Source organism: Myxine glutinosa, chromosome 2 (genome assembly GCF_964187855.1).
Source record: "Myxine glutinosa chromosome 2, kmMyxGlut1.1, whole genome shotgun sequence".
NCBI lineage: Eukaryota > Metazoa > Chordata > Myxini > Myxiniformes > Myxinidae > Myxine > Myxine glutinosa.
In genome coordinates, this window is record NC_136262.1 from 212,403,076 (window position 1) to 212,420,002 (window position 16,927).

General features: G+C 45.2%; 1 protein-coding gene across 1 annotated transcript; it reads right to left on the bottom strand.

Moving 5' to 3' along the window:
* Window positions 1-913: 913 nt before the first annotated feature.
* On the bottom strand, window positions 914-14,530 carry LOC137422169 (tribbles homolog 2-like). The gene is made up of 3 exons (XM_068108929.2): window positions 14,361-14,530; window positions 1,138-1,260; window positions 914-964 (listed from the first exon to the last, which is right to left on the bottom strand). Exons 1-3 carry the CDS (start codon window positions 14,478-14,480, stop codon window positions 914-916), a joined length of 294 nt encoding a protein of 97 aa, XP_067965030.2. The 5' UTR covers window positions 14,481-14,530.
* Between the last annotated feature and the right edge of the window lie 2,397 nt (window positions 14,531-16,927).

Here is a 16,927-nt window from a genome sequence, read left to right on the forward strand (position 1 = left end):
ACAATCATCGATTGATTAATTACATAATTAAAATCAACAAATAATGGTCATACAATATTTTCTTCATCAATTGGCTAATAGCATACCTAAACCATCAGTGCTTCATCCGAAGCTGTAACTTTTTGAAAATGAATTAAATAAGTCATAAATCGAAAAAATTAAATAGTTAATTGATTAATCAATAAATAAATTAATCAACAAATTTATTAATCAATAAATCAAAAACATCCTTTATAGCCATATCACTTGGTCACTGTCTTGTCGAAATATCAGCTTCCCAGCTCAAAAGGTGCCTGAGATATTGCCCAGATGAGAAAGAAAATAAAATGATTAATAATGAAAATAAATAAGTAATAATCACAAAATAATTAAATAATGAATCAATGGGCTAAGAGAATACCGAGACCACCACTGTTTCATCTGAATCTGCAACTTAATTGTTTTTTTAATTGGCATTAATCAAAAAATTAAATGATGAATCAATTTATTGATTAGTCAATAAATCAAAAATTGCCTTTACAGCCGAATCACTTGGTCATTGTCTTGTCCAAATATCAGCTTCCTCGCTCAAAAGGTGCCTGAGATAATGCCCACAAGAGAAAGGAAATAAATAAGTCCTTCATTAATCGATAATAATGAAGTAACTAATCAAATAATTGATTAATCAAAAAACAAAAAATATCGTTTTTGCCAAAGCACTTACACACGACCGAAATTTCAGCTTCCCAGCTCAAAGGATGGCTGAGCTTTCGCCTGGACAAACAAACAAACAAGAAAGAAACCGGAGTGAAAACTGAGTACTCTCTTTCAGCGTGCATCATTGCTGGGCTCCCTTGGGTGCCCGGCAGTGACGTCATGCAGCGCCTGGAGATAGCATATGAAAGGAGCGGTGTACAAGAAGGGCTGCTTACCTTCAAACTTTCATTGGGTGCTTTTCCTTGAACAAAATGTGGTTCACAATCTCCTGCAAAACAATGGATGTGTTGGAATCAAATATAAACACGATCAGGAAACACTGGTGAGCTACTGTGTTGCATTTTGATCCACAACAACACGAGGTCAGCAACCCCAACATGTGTAAACATTCTTGTTTGTGCAACTAAAACACTGCAGTTGAAAACTGTATCAATCCCTCACCGTCATAGTGAGCCTCTCCATTGGACGCATCCGAAGCATCGCAGTCAGAAGGGAAACCAATGTTTTCCGTGCAAAAGTTGGTGGTCTGTTTCCCACATTGAAGCCAGTGTTGTCATGTGATATCTGCAAAGAAGAAAAACAAATGTATTTGTGACCGAATCCAAAACAATCGTCAACAATCTAAATACCCCGTTCTCACTTGAACGATTTTCTACGCGAATGCCGTGCGACTACAAAATCACACAGGGTGTACGGGAGTCGCACGGCAGTCTGTTGATTATTCCCACAGCTTGGAGGGGTGTCGTGTGTAATCACTGGTAATTCGGACGGGTCGCATGCCCGTGCGAGTTTTTTTAACTGTTGAAAATTTCCATACGGCTGTCGCACCTTTCGCGTAGTTCGCATTGGTCGCATCGGGGTCGGACGGATCGAACGGCACTTGTACGGCGGACGCACGGCACTCTGATTGGTTGTACGGCGGTTGCACTGCATACGCACAGGTCGCACGCGAGTTGAACAAAAATCGCACGGCGCTTGCGCGGGACTCGTTGAGGTTGTCCAGCAGTCGCACGACAGTCGCACGCAACTTGAACCATGTTTTGGGAGGAAAAGTCGCACGAGAGTTTAACGGCAGTCGCACGGCAGTTGTAGAAGTGAGACTGCGTGGAAAAAAAACAGAGAAACAGGTACGGAAATCACACGGCTGTACGATTTTTTAGTCGCACTGCAGTTGTACAAAAAATCGTTCAAGTGAGAACAGGCCTTAATACTAACATTTGCTTCATCAGTATATTCCAAACAAGCACCACTGATGCAATGACCAAGGTTTGACTCAACTCTGCACAACACAAAAGGTGCACAACACCAAAAAAAATTCTTAGCTGAAAAAGAAACCCTCAAATCAAAAATGATTGGATAATTAAGTATTGTTACGTTTGTGTGGGGTAAATGAAGAAATACCTTAGCCGAGATAGAATGGTATAAATTAGCATTCTCCGAGTGGCGCAAAGAAGAATAACCCACCTCGATGTAACTAAGTATGGATTCTGTATATAATAAGATCGTATATGTGTCTCCATACGAGGGGTGGAGCTATGCTAATTAGGTAGTGCTTAAGGATAACCCCGTGTGTGTAATTGCCCTGTGATTTTTTCCTTCGCTGTTATTGCATCAAAAAGGGCCGACAACACCAATCACCGACAGTATGCCGGGACATGCTCATCGGCAAAGGAACCCCAACCAGCCGAACATTCCTGAAGGACGATTAGAATCCGCCCCCCGACGACTCGTAACGAGGAGGCCATGCCCCGGCATTTTGTGATTAGTGGAGGTGCGATGGGATGATTGAGTAGAGCTCGGTGATCAGGAGAGTGACATCAGTGTGGAACATCCGGGAGCTGATGGAAAGAGAACATGGTCTCGCCATCATGCTCTCTCTGCCCTGGCGCTGGAGGGAGCGCTGGAGGCAGTCGCATTTCCTCCTTGTTCCGGCTTGTGGTCTTTGGTTCGTGTGCACTCTTGGGAAAGGGCTGGTGAGAAACAGCGGTTCGGGACAGTCGGGACTACAAGGCACAGGATCGACGTCGGCGGAGGACTGGGTCCGTGTCGTGCGACTCCGCGCCATTTTGTGCATTTCCCACGGGGTGGTTTAAAGGCGACGAGCGACCAGCCAGCCTTACCAGCCATTTGGGGACACAAAACGGAGTGCCGGCCGATTATAAAGGGGATTTTATTTTCATTAGCTTTTCCCCTGTTTGTATACGAGTCTGATGGAGACATCTCAATTAGGAATTTTAGTTTTTACCTCACCTTTCATAATTGCTTGCATTCTTTTTAATAAATTCATTATTTGTGAATTTTACTTTTCTTGTCCTGGTTCGTTTCTTTGTTTGTGGGTTTGGATTACCCCTGTGTGTGTTCCCGATCAGGTAAGACTTCGAACCTTCACGCGCGTGTCACTCCCGCCAAGGTGGGTATGCGCCTCGGAGTTAAAGCTCATTTCGGTCATTCGTCTTCTTGGGGTCTCAACCCTGGGGACACGACAGTATAAGTGGGTTTATTCAGCCGAGGGAGGGCGAAGAAAGGACACGGCGGTTTATTATTGATACAGTGCCTTCTGAAAGTGATGTTACGTCTGTGGGGGTAGATGATTAATCTCATGGGAAAGTTCGGAACTGATGCATAAAACATATGACAAAGGGAGCAGGAGCCAAGATGGAGAGCAGGGATATCAGGAGATCTGTGGGAGGGAGAGGGCTTGGGGGGGAAGAGGCATGGGAAGGGGGGGGGGGGGTGGGAGAGGTAAAAAAAACAACAAAAAAAACACACGGACATTGCTCGGACTTCCAGGAAAGAAGACGGCATTTCAAAAAAGTGGATCTGGGGTGAATTACTGGGGGTAGAAAAGCTCAAGGTTTTGGATGGGGGAAGATAGAGATGGTGGTAAACAGCTGTTTTAAAGACCTGGAGGGAGGAGAGGGATTGAAGGGAGTGGGGGAGTTTGTTCCAGAGGCGGGAGAAAAGGGGAATGAAAGAGTGAACGTGAGCAGCGAGCCTAGATTTTGGCAGTTTAACCACAAGAGGGTTGCTGGCAGATCTTGTGCGACCTGTAGGAATATTTGGGGGACAGAGCACAGAGAGAGCTGGGGGAGCAAGGCCGGAGAGGAGTCGGTAGAAGACAGAAAGACCACCAACCTGCCTGCGGTGAGTGAGTGAAAGGCCCTCAGAGTTAGCTTCATCGCAGGAGAGTCCAATGATTCTGAAAGCTTTGGTTTCAACAGCGTGAAGCCGAGCTAGGTGTGAGGCAGGAGCACCGGCCCAGAGGGGGGAACAGTATTCCATTGAGCTGCGGATGAAAGCCTTGTATGTGGTGAGGAGCTCAGGTGTGCCAAGGAAGGACTTCACACGACAGAGGATGCCCAGTCGGCGAATGGCTTTGGAGGCCCGGTTGGAAATGTGTTTTTCCCAAGAAAGATCATGGCAGATAGTGAGACCCAAAAGCTTGAGCGACAGAACTTCTTGGAGATGATTGTTGAGAAAGTAGATGGGAGGGTTTTCCAGTCGGTCTTTTCGGAGAGACATAGTAAGAGTGTGAGTTTTGTCAGGATTGAAAGACATGTTCCACTTATTTGACCAGTCTGTGATTTTGTCCAGGTCTGCAGAGAGTGAGGAGGCTGCAGACTGCCGATCTGAGGGATGAGGAATGGAGCGGCAGAGAGTGGAGTATTCAGCAAAGAGACAGAGAGGCTTTTCCAGAGAGTCGGAGAGATCATTGATGAAGACCAGAAAAAGCACAGGGCCCAGAACACGACATTGGGGAACTCCAGCCAGAACAGGAAGGGGAGATGAGAGAAATCCATTCAGGGCCACACGTTGACTTCGACCAGAGAGGAAGTCCGGAAGCCATGCGTGGAGATTTCCATGGATACCAGAGGCATAGGAGGAGAGTTTGGTGAGCAGAGCTGGGTGCCAGACCGTATCGAAGGCACATGATCCCCAGACTTAAAGCCCATCGAGCTAGTTTGGGATGAACTGGACAGAAGGGTGAAAGCAAAGCAACGTACAAGTGCAACACATTTGTGGGAACTTCTGCAACAGTGTTGGGAAGAACTTCACGAACAATATTTGATTTCCATTGTAGAAAGAATGCCACGAGTGCATTCGGCTGTTATATCTGCAAAAGGTGGCTACTTTGCTGAGTCAAAAATTTAAATTAAATTTTGTTGAACAAAATGATTCTATGATTTCTTTATTATCTCCAATTGTTTATTTGTTCTATGCTTAATTTCAAAGTACATTGAGACATTAAACTGCGTAAATTTCAATAAAAACTGGAAAAAATTGAGGCGTTCTAAAACTTTTGACCGGTCGTGTACTATAATTGTAAAATTATATGTGGTTCAGGAGGTGCTTGCCAAGAGCAATAAGAGAGGTTTATCATTTCATCTCTGCCCAATAAAGATACTTAAACCAAGAACCAAGTTCAAACATACTATTTATCAATATTCTCGATGGTGACGAGTTCATTAAGAAAATTAAGTTATTCCCTAAAATAGAACATAGTCAGATATTTGTTGGCTCTTTTTATGAGTTCAAAGAAAATACCAACAAAGGGTTTGGGGGTTGTGATGTATGTGAGTCCGGTGTGCGTCACCCATCCCATCCTGTACCTGAACCACCTCTCGAGGCCATTTTCCCCTGCAGAGCAGGGGTTGGTCTTTTTCGGGAACAGTGGTCCCCTTTTTGAAGCAATGTTTTATGGCCGGATGCCCTTCCTGCCACCAACCGTTAGTCGCCTCTTGTGACACACAGGGAATTACCAGTGAACTGGTACTAAATTTGCCGACCTCGGAAGGATGACAGGCTGAGTCAACCCCCCTGGTGTTAATTCAGCGATCGACCAGGATTCGAACCCAGGATCCTAAGTTGGCACCCTAACCGCTTAGCCAACACCAGGCTTCCATCCTCTACCTAAACATCCTAAACATAGCACCCATCCTGGTATTGTTATGATGAAAACTAATGCAAGGTTTCATGTTTGATGGCCTAGTATTGATTCCGAACTTAATCTTGTGTTCATCGTTGTGATACGTGTACGCAGCTCAGTAAGTCGCCAGCGAAATCGCCGCTGAGCCTGTGGTCGTGGCCTTCCAAACCTTGGTCCAGGATTCATGTTGACTTTGCAGGTCCGTTCTTAGGGAAAATGTTCCTTGTTGTCATTGATGCATTTTCCAAGGGGATTGAATGCTCTATCATGTCTACCAGCACTTCTGCTGCTTCCATTGAGAATTATGTGTCATGTTTGCTACTCATGGTCTACCAGATGTGTTGGGAAGCGATAATGGTTTGTGTTTCACATGTCAGGAATTTCAGGGATTCATGAGGTTGAACGGCATCAGACATGTCCGTTCTGATCCGTTCAAACCCGCTTCTAATGGCCAGGCAGAGCGTGCTGTACAGATCATCAAGCAAGGATTAAGGCATGTTACTCAAGGTTCGCTTCAAACGTGTTCGTCACGCATGTTGCTCGGGTGTCGATCACGACCACATTCCGTAACTGGAGTGCCCCCAGCAAGATAACTTGTGAAGCGAGACCTCAAAACTGCACTCTCTCTTGTTCATCCTGACGTCGGTGAAACTGTTGCTGGCAAGCGGCAGAGTCAGAAGTTCTATCATGATCGCACGGCTGTGTTGCGTGACTTTGCTGTAAACGATCCAGTTTATGTGCTAAACAATGGCCTTGGAGCGAAATGGCTGCCAGTTGTAGTTCTTTACAGGGAAGGCACCCGTGTTTTTTTTTGTGTCGAGCTTAAGGATGGGCGTATGGTTAGGAAACATATGGACCAAATCAAGCAGCGTTATATTAAGTTGGAGGAAAATGCAAATCCTGCGGTTCATCCAGTTATTGTTCCGTTGTTCGAAAGAGCAACTGTTGTTTCCGAGCCTGCATTTGAAGCCGTCAGCGATGCGTCTCCACCCAAAGTTCCTGTACCTGTACCTGCCGACAGTCCGGTACATTTATCCATGTCACCTAAACCTGTGCCTGTAAACACTCCTCTGCATAGGTCCTCCCGCACATCTAGACTTCCAGACCAGTTGGATTTGTAATTAAGGGGGGAGATATTGTGATGTATGTGAGTCAGGTGTGCACATGCGCCACACACGGGACTAGGAACGTGGAGTTGAGTGCAATGCTAATAAAGCGGATATAAAGTTGAGTGCCTTCGATTGGTCTGATTGTTCGTGCTTCCAGACATCACAGGGGTCTATTAAGGATTTCACCTTTGTTAATGGTTTAGTTGGTCAAATAATGTTGATGTTAATGTTAATGTTTGTTAATGGTCTGCCATCTGCTTGGAAATCAGCCAACATTACCACTTTACAAAAGAAAGGTGCAAAAACAGATCCTTGCAACTACAGACCAATCAGCCTGCTCCCAATAATCAGCAAGGTCGTGGAATGGATCATCGCTTCTGACATCAAATCCTTCCTCTTCTCCAATGGCTTGATCTCGGATCATCAATTTGGATTCAGACCAGGTCATTCGACTCTGGACATGCTGCTTCTGCTGTCTCAACAATGGATGTAGGTCATGAATGCCAAACAGGAAATCAGAGCTGTCTCCCTTGATATATCTCGTGCCTTCGATACGGTCTGGCACCCCCGCCCAGCTCACCAAACTCTCCTCCTATGGTATCCATGGAAACCTCCTCACACGGCTTGCAGACTTCTTCTGGTCAAAGTCAACGTGTGGCCCTGAATGGAATTCTTTCTTCTCCCCTTCCTGTTCAGGTTGGAGTTCCTCAAGGCAGTGTTCTGGGGCTTGTGCTTTTTCTGGTCTTCATTAATGATCTCTCCGACTCTGGAAAATCCTCTCTATCTCTTTGCTGATGACTCCACTCTCAGCCGCTCCATATCCCAAACCTCAGATCGTCAGGCAGCAGCCTCTTCACACTCTGCAGACCTGGACAATATCACAAACTGGATAAAACAAGTGGAACATGTCCTTCAATCCTGACAAATATCACACTCTCACTTTGTCTTTCCGAAAAGACCGTCTGGACAACCGTCCCATATATTTTCTGAACAATCCTCTTCAGGAAATTCTGTAACTCAAGCTTTTGAGTCTCAATATCTGCCATGATCTTTCCTGGGAAAACCACATTTCCAAACTGGCCTCCAAAGCCAGTCGCCGGCCGACTGGGCATCCTCCGTGGTAAGAAGTCCTTTCTGGGCACTTCTGAGCTCCTCACCACGTACACAGCTTTCATCCGCAGGTCAGTGGAATACTGCTCTCCCCTCTGGGCTGGTGCTCCTGCCTCACACCCAGATCGGCTTCACGTTGTTGAAACCAAAGCATTCAGAATTATTGGAATCTCCCGCGATGAAGCTGATTCTGAGGGCCTTTCTCTCTCTCTCTCACCGCAGGTAGGTGGTCTTTCTGTCTTGTACAGACCCCTCTCTGGCCTTGCTCCCCCTGCTCTGTCTGTGCTCTGTCCCCCAAATATTCCTGCAGGACACACAAGATCTGCCGGTAACCCTCTTCAGGTGAAACTGGCAAAATCAAGACTCTGCGCACCCTCACTCCTTCATTCCTCTTTTTTCCCACCTCTGGAACAAACTCCCTCACTCTCTTCAATCCCACTCCTCCCTCCAGGTCTTTAAAACAGCTGTTCATCACCATCTCTTATCTTCCCCCATCCAAAACATTGATCTTTTCAACCCACACTAATTCACCCCAGATTCACTTTTTTGAAATTCGAACTTCTTTTGTGGAAGTCCTTGCAGTGTCCATATGTTTTATACCTCCCACACCTCCCCCAAGCCCTCCTATCTTCCCCCATTCAAAACCTTGATCTTTTCTATCCCCGTTAAAACACCCCAAATCCGCATCTTTGAATCCCCAAATTCTTTGCTGAAATTCCGAGTAGTGTCCATTTGCTTTACACTGTGTACCTCTCCCTCCTCCCCAGCCCTCCACCTTCCACAGATCTACCGACATCCCTGTTCTCTTCTGTTGTTGTGCTTGTGTGCTTCGCTCTCTCCCCATATTGTCTCCTGCTCCCTTCATTGCATGTTTTCATGTTCAATGTGTTAGCTCTTACACGAACCTCGATTATGTATACAAAAAAAAAAAAAAAAAAAAGTTTTTCAATTAGAAATTGAGACAGTGGGATAAAGGAAAAATAGAACTTAGGGGTCTATTGAGGATTTAATATTTGTTAATGGCTTAGATGGGGAGGGAGAAATAGACATATTTTTGGGGTTTTTTGGTGGGTGGCCCATAAGTTCCCATGCACTTTCCCCATTCACTTACATATAAAATTGGTTCTGCCTTGGAAACAACATTTTCCTACTACTTACCTGTACCAAGTTTGAATGAGATAACTTCAGCCGTTCTCAAGGTGTAGACCTATTACAGATTTGACCTTTGACCCCAAAATCGAATCACTTCATCTTTACGTCATTCCACATCAGTGTACCAAATTTGTTCAGAATCCCATCACTGGTTCACAAGTTATCGCAGTAACAGTATTTTTACCTAACATGACCTCTGACCTTTGACCTCGTGATCCCAAAATGTAATCATTTCATCGTTACCTCATTATACATACCTGCACTAAGTTTGACTAAGATTCATTTAGCCGTTCTCAAGTTATCACGGTAACGAAACTTATCACGGATGGACGGATGGACGGACGGACAACCTGAAAACATAATGCCTCCGGTGACTTCGCCGGCGGAGGCATAAAAACACCACCATTTCCTCGTGTGTGACTGCACATGCTTTAATGGCGTACATTCCATTCCAGTATGGTATGTTCGTGTTTTACGTATGTTCTGTTTGCGCATTTTTGGAGTAGTGCGCATTTGTCATTTATACCATTTTTTTGGAATTGCATAAGTCGTGAGTGCATGAGTGCATGAGTAATGCTGTGATTAACGTTTTTGCACTGAACAACATGAAAACGTGTTTGAGATAACGCCCAGATTTTGGCTAGATTGCCTTCCTTCTCCATCGCCTTCCCCTCTCTCAGTTTCCGGAAACCCTCCATATGAACCTCTGAATCTAAAATGGGAACGTCGTTTTAATTTACACGTTTTTCATTTACAAAACTTGCTCAACACTTGCTCTCAGGCTGAAGGCGAGGAGCCTTCTTCATGCTGATCGGTCCCTGTGCTGGTTCTTCATCCAATCTGGGTCGTCATCCATGCTGAATCGTTCTCCAGATGGATCTTCTTCCGTGCGATCCCCCTTTGTGCTGTTTGCCGGATCGATCCTTATGCCAGGCGCAGGAACGGCCTTCACCAGAATCAACATCCACTCGGTATGAGTCTAACCGGTGTGATTCATTCCCTATGAGTGTGCCAGGTGCCTGCGTTGGGATTAGATAGGTAAGAATTGTTAAGTCTGCTTGAATTGTTAAGTCTGCTTCTCATCCTTTTTTCTGTGCTGCTGTGAATAAAAGACGCGTACATTTCGTTTCCTCTCGACCTGCTCGTGTGCGTCCTTTAACCCACTGACCCAGCATCGTCCGAAACCGAATCTGGTTGCTCAATTAGGCCCGTAGATCACGCAGGGTAAAGCCGCGTTTGTATACATTAGTTCATTCCATGGCCCAATCCGTGCGACCCGCTCAGAGCACCTGATTGGAATAATGTGTGGGAACGTGAGGGGTTCAATTCACGGTCTTCCCGGCCACGTGGTCTCGAAGGTATTCGGGTCACGATCGATAGCCCTTCGACCCGTGAGATCGGAGATTGGTGATTGGAGTTGCTTCCGCATCCCATCGGGCACAAGTTTCGTCTCGCGATTGTCGGCCCATGGACCCGGTGTCTGTGGGGGAAACTGGGACTTAACCCCCCCCCCACCCTCCCCCCCTTAGTATGTCGACAGACACGGGATCCGCAACAAAATTCCTGATTGTTGCGGATGCCGGGTCTGTCGACGTACTAAGGGGGTGGGGGGGGGGGGGGCTGTAAAGTCCCTGTTTCCCCTCAGACCCTGGGTCCACAGGGTCGTCGGCTGCGACGAAGTTCGCGCCCGGTGGGTTGCGAAGCAACTTCAATTTGCCAATCTCCCAATCACGGGTGAAGGGTTATCGACCGTGATCCAAATACCTTTGAGGCCACGTGGCCGGGAAAACCGGGAATTGAACCCCTGGCGTTCCCACACCTATTCCAATCAGGTGCGCCGAGCGGGTCGCAGAGTGTGGGTCACGATTTTACACTACGTTATCTATGGACCTAATCGAGCAGCCAAATTCGGTTTTGGACGATGCTGGGTCAATGGAAAGAGGACGCACACGAGCAGGTCGAAAGGGAAACAAAATGTGCACGTCTTTTATTCACAATGGCACAGAAAAAAGGACGAGAAGCAGATTTAAAAATTCTTGCCTATCTAATCCCAACACAGGTGCCTGGCACACTCTCACACGGGATAAATCACAGCGGTTATACTCGTACCGAGAAGACGTTGATTCGGGTGAAGTCCGTTCCGTCACGTGGCGTATGGTTCGATCCGGCAGACAGCACGAAAGAGGTTGATCCGGAAAACAGCACGGAGATACCAAGGAGGATGAGATTGTGGACTTCACGACCAGCCTGTGATGAGCCTACACGTTAATGGCACGCCATGATCTGTCGGTCCGGCGAAACACATCTCCCAGCATGTACCGGATGACACAACTGATAAGACCTCTCGCTTCCAGTCCGACATCATCAAGCTTCGCCGGAAGTATAATTTTTTTTTTTTGAGGGTGACAAACAGCGGTGGAGTTAATACACCACCATGGTTAATACACCAACAAACACGGTAACCAATAATGCAAAAGTGGATTTACAAAATAATGTTTTGCAAAATAATTGAAAGTGAAATTCAGAAATATCTAATGTACATAAGTATTCAAACACCGGAGTCAATACTTCGAAGAAGCACCTTTGGCAGCGATTAAAGCTTTGAATCTTCTTCGGTATGTATCGGCTGTGCACATCTGGATTTGGGGACTTTCTCCCACTCTGCCTTGCACATGTGCTGAAACTCTGTCAAGTTTGATGGGGAGTGTTGGTGAACAGCATTCTTCAAGTCTTCCCACAGATTCTCAATACGATTAAAATCTAATTTGTGAAGTGCTGCAGCGACTGGTCTCCACCCGGCAGGTTTTCCCTTCTCAGCCAAGAAACTCGAGTTCTGTCAGAGTGGTCATTGGGTTCTTGGTCACCTCTTGCCGGGTTGCTCAGTTTGGTTGGACAACAAGGGACTACACTGGAAGAGTCTGCGTAGTTCCATATTCTTTCCATTTCTTCATGATGCAACTCACTGTGCTCTTGGGAACTTTCAAAACTCTAGAAATTGTTTTATCTCCAACCCCAGATCTATGCCTCGTCAAAATTCCATCTCAGAGTTATATGGACAGTTCCTTGGACTTCATGGTCGCATTTCTGCTATGACATGCACTGTCAACTGTGGGACCTTATACAGAAAGGTGTCTTTTTAAATCATGTCCAATCAATTGAATTGGCCACAGTTGTACCCCAATCAAGTTGTGGAGACATCTCAAGGACGATCAAAGGAAATTGGATGCACATGAGCTCAATGTGGAGTGTCAAAGCAAAGGGGTTCAAGACTTATTGACATTTCAGCTTTTCAATTGAAATTGCCAGCGTGACTCGGTACGCAACTCGCACCTCACCACACATCGTTTCAGAGGGGTAGGCATCTTTAACCATTTCGGTGTCTTTTGGGTCTTCATGGTGTTTTGGGTTTTCAGGGCCATTTGGGTCTTCAGGGTCTTTTGGATCCTCTGGGCCTTGTTACGTGCTCCTCCCCAAACCCCGGTCACGGTATACCTCTGAGCCCCGATAGGAGTCACGGCAGAAAGATGTGTTATTCTGTATGTCAAAGATCAATGGTGAAACCACACCAATTGTTACCAACAAACAAGTATTGTATAAAGGTCACACAAGAATAACAGTACAATAACAATAGTAATCAATTGTACAACCAATATATCATTTTCCTATGATGGTACCATCAGTTCGTACAAGGTAACTCACTGTGCTCCAAGTGAGTGAAACAAGAACATTCCCAATGTCTCTATCACGGCATCAAAACAAAGTCGATCCGCTCCAGTAATCATCAGAACGATGTTGTATCGAAACCAGAATCCTGCTCGGTTGACAGTCACACTGCCAAAGATGGGCAAAGGCACCCTCCAGAAGCGACGGGGAAATCACACCTTCTGGTACGGACGTTCAACGGCTCCCACTCGGCGAACCGCAACTTCCCATTCAAAATCCACGTTTCACACACACACCAGATTAACGTCTGGATGCGGTGAAAATGGTTAAAGCGAGGTGAAAAACCTTGAGCAATGCGCAAATCCTGCGCGAGGTAAAATGGCCGACGGCCCGTTCTCGAGGCGTAACGGCACTCCGATGATTCTCTTCGGAATCAACTGCAAAACCTGACACGCAGGTTGATCTGTCACAGCGATAACAACTGTCGCAGGAATCCCTTTCCCGGGAAACCCGAAGTTCACTCGTGACCCTCGTTCGCCAACGTTCGCTCAAGACCTCAAAGCACCTCAGCTTCTTGTCCGACTCACTCGCTCCGCCTTCTCTTTTTCCTCCTCTTCCTCTTCATCGTCGTCCGGTTCCGGTTTCATTTAAAACATTAACTTTTTTACCTTTTGAAAATAGTAATCTCTATTTCACTTAAACGACAACAATAATAGTACATGGAACCAAAAATGTTTACAGTGGATGAAAACCACAACAACGGAAGTGACGAATCCATAACAGCCTTTAAGGGTATTTTGGGTCTTTGAGGTGTTTTTGGGTCTTCAGGGTTTTTTGAGTCTTTGGTGTCTTCAGAGGCTTTTGGGTATTTTGGGTCTGCGGGGTCTTCAGGTGCTTTTTGGGTCTTTGGGGTCTTCAGGGTATTTTAGGTCATCGGGATATTTTGGGTCTTCAGGGTGTTTTGGGTCTTCAGGGTGTTTTGGGTCTACGGGGTGTTTTGGGTCTACGGGGTGTTTTGGGTCTACAGGGTGTTTTGGGTCTTCGGGGTGTTTTGGGTCTTCGGGGTGTTTTGGGTCTTTGGGTGTTTTGGGTCTTTGAGTTTTTGGGTATTCAGGGTCTTTTTGAGCCTCATGGCCTTGAAGGGTATTTTGGGTCTTTGGGGTGTTTTGGGTCTTTGGGGGTTTTCAGGGTATGTTGGGTCTTTGGGAGTATTCAGGGTATTTTGGGTCTTCAGGGGTCTTGGTGGTCTGAAGGGTCTTGGGGGAATTAAAGGGTCGGCAAAGGTCTGAGGGGTCTCAGCAGTCTTTTTGCAATTAAGAGGGTTAATTAAGAGGGTGGTAATTTTATTTGAAGAAGAAGAAGACGTTTTCGTCACATTTCAACACACATACATAGCGAACCATATACGTTTGCTCTATTGTAATAAGATTTTGTCGAATTTTTTTTTTTTAAACCACTTTGACATTACGGGGTATTTTAGGTAAATCAGCAACAAAAAAATGTGAATTTAATACATTTTAAATTCAGGCTGCACCACAACAAAATGTGAGTATGAAAATGTGAGTATGAGGGGGAGAGTATGAATACCTTCTCAAAGCACTGTATGTGAAATACTCAAGAATCCCTTCACGCAACACACCCTTAGCATCAGCATCTCCTTCACACGCATTCATGATAATTGCACCATTATAAACAATACTCACTTGAATAATATTACGTCCATGAAAGTGAAGTCCAACAAATAATGTCGTGAACAGGATGCCAAGTGCCCAGACATCGACCGGGGGACCTTCATAGCCATGACTTGTGATTTCTGGTGCCATGTAGCAAGGTGTGCCACAGACATCATACAATTTTTGACCATGTTTGAAACGTGTGGCAATGTTAAAGTCGATGACCTTCACGATCCCCTTACTGCTGTAAAGCACGTTTAGTGGCTGGAGAACAAACAGAAATCAATATATAAAAAAACATTAAATGTTGAAGGAAAGAGAAATTATGTTGAAGGAAAATGCAAATTTAAATGGGTTTCGCACGCATGACAAAATTCCAGAAAGAGAAAACTTAAAAAAAATATCCTCTACCAATGTCACTCAGGAGTTTACATAATATGGAGTAGGTTGAAGCAAGAGTAGATAGCGAGGAGTACAAACGATAGAATCGCAGGAAGTGAGACTTGGTTTAGCTAAATGACAGGAATCGAAGGCCACAATATGTAGAGGTGTGAAAAGAAAGCGAAAATCGGAGGAAGTGTCCCAATCTAGGTGAATGAATGAATATATATATATATTTTTTGTTTGTATACTGAATCGAGGCTCATGAAAGAGCGAACATTGATTTCACAAACAAATCAACCAAACAAACAAAATATATAAAAAGAGGGAGCAGAAGACAAGATGGGGAGAGAAGGGGAAGCACACAAACACAACATTTGAGAGCAGGGAGAAGTGTGGGAGGGAGAGGGCTTTGGGGGAGGAGGCGTGGGAAGGGGGGGGGGGGGGGGAAGGTATAAAACACAAGGGGACCGAAATTAGCGGGGGTAGAAAAGATCAAGGTTTTGGATGAGGGAAGATAAGAGATGGTGGTGAACAGCTGTTTTAAAGACCTGGAGGGTGGAGTGGGATTGAAGAGAGTGAGGGAGCTGGTTCCAGAGGCGGGAGAAAAGAGGAATGAAAGAGTGAAGGTGAGCAGAAAGTCTTGATTTTGGCAGTTTAACCATAAGAGGGTTGCAGGCAGATCTTGTGCGACCTGTAGGAATATTTGGGGGACAGAGCCCAGAGAGAGCTGGGGGAGCAAGGCCGGAGAGGAGTCGGTAGAAGACGGAAAGACCACCAACCTGCCTGCGGTGAGTGAGTGAAAGGCCCTTGGAGTTAGTTTCATCGCGGGAGATTCCAATGATTCTGAACGCTTTGGTTTCAACAGCGTGAAGACGAGCTAGGTGTGAGGCAGGAGCACCAGACCAGAGGGGAGAGCAGTATTCCATAGAGCTGAGAATGAAAGCCTTGTAAGTGGTGAGGAGCTCAGGTGTACCAAGGAAGGACTTCACACGACGGAGGATGCCCAGTCGGCGACTGGCTTTGGAGGCCAGATTTGAAATGTGGTTTTCCCAGGAAAGATCATGGCAGATAGTGAGACCCAAAAGATTGAGTGACAGAACTTCTTGGAGAGGATTATTCAGAAAGTGGATGGGAGGGTTGTCCAGTCGGTCTTTTCGGAGAGACATCGTAAGAGTGTGAGATTTGTCAGGATTGAAAGACATGTTCCATTTGTTTGCCCAGTCTGTGATTTTGTCCAGGTCTGCAGAGAGTGAGGAGGCTGCAGGCTGCCGATCTGAGGGATGAGGAATGGAGCGACAGAGAGTAGAGTCGTCAGCAAAGAGATAGAGAGGATTTTCAAGAGAGTCAGAGAGATCATTGATGAAGACCAGAAAAAGCACAGGGCCCAGAACACTGCCTTGGGGAACTCCAGCCTGAACAGGAAGAGGAGATGAGAAAAACCCATTCAGGGCCACACGTTGACTACGACCAGAGAGGAAGTCCGCCAGCCATGCGTGGAGATTTCCATGGATACCAAAGGAGGAGGGTTTGGTGAGCAGAGCGGGGTGCCAGACCGTATCGAAGGCATGTGAAATGTCAAGGGAGACAGCTCTAATTTCCTGTTTAGCGTTGAGGACCTCCATCCATTGTTGAGAAAGCAGAAGCAGCATGTCCAGAGTAGAATGACCAGGTCTGAAACCAAATTGATGGTCAGAGATCAAGCCATTTGAGAAGAGGAAAGATTTCATATCATAGAACTGCAAAAACATCACATTCTGTCTAACTCTATCCTGCTTTCATCTGCCCATTCATATTTCTTTCAAATAACACAAGGAAGATATATATATATATATATATATATATATATATATATATATATATATATATATATATATATATACATATATACATACATACATACATACATACATACATACCTATATATATATATATATATATATATATATATATATATATATATATATATATATATATATATATATATATATATATATATATATATATACAGACGGCATTTAATATGGAATATTTTGTTTTTCTTGACTTGGATTTACTTTCTGAAATCAGTATGTCAATCTGGTGAGTTTCTTTTACCCTTCGGTGATGTCTTTGTTGAAAGAACCATGTCACTGATTGTCTTTCGCAGCAAGAAGTCAATAACAGGATTATATCACAGGTGGCATGACAAAATGTTAGGACAGGTACATTTGACG

Coding starts and splice junctions, on each gene's coding strand:
- LOC137422169 (XM_068108929.2), bottom strand. CDS start 14,480: ATGGCACCAGAAATCACAAGTCATGGCTATGAAGGTCCCCCGGTCGAT. Junction 1,261..14,360: donor ATGGACGTAATATTATTCAA/GTGAGTATTGTT, acceptor TCTTCTTTGCAG/ATATCACATGACAACACTGG. Junction 965..1,137: donor TGGAGAGGCTCACTATGACG/GTGAGGGATTGA, acceptor ATTGTTTTGCAG/GAGATTGTGAACCACATTTT.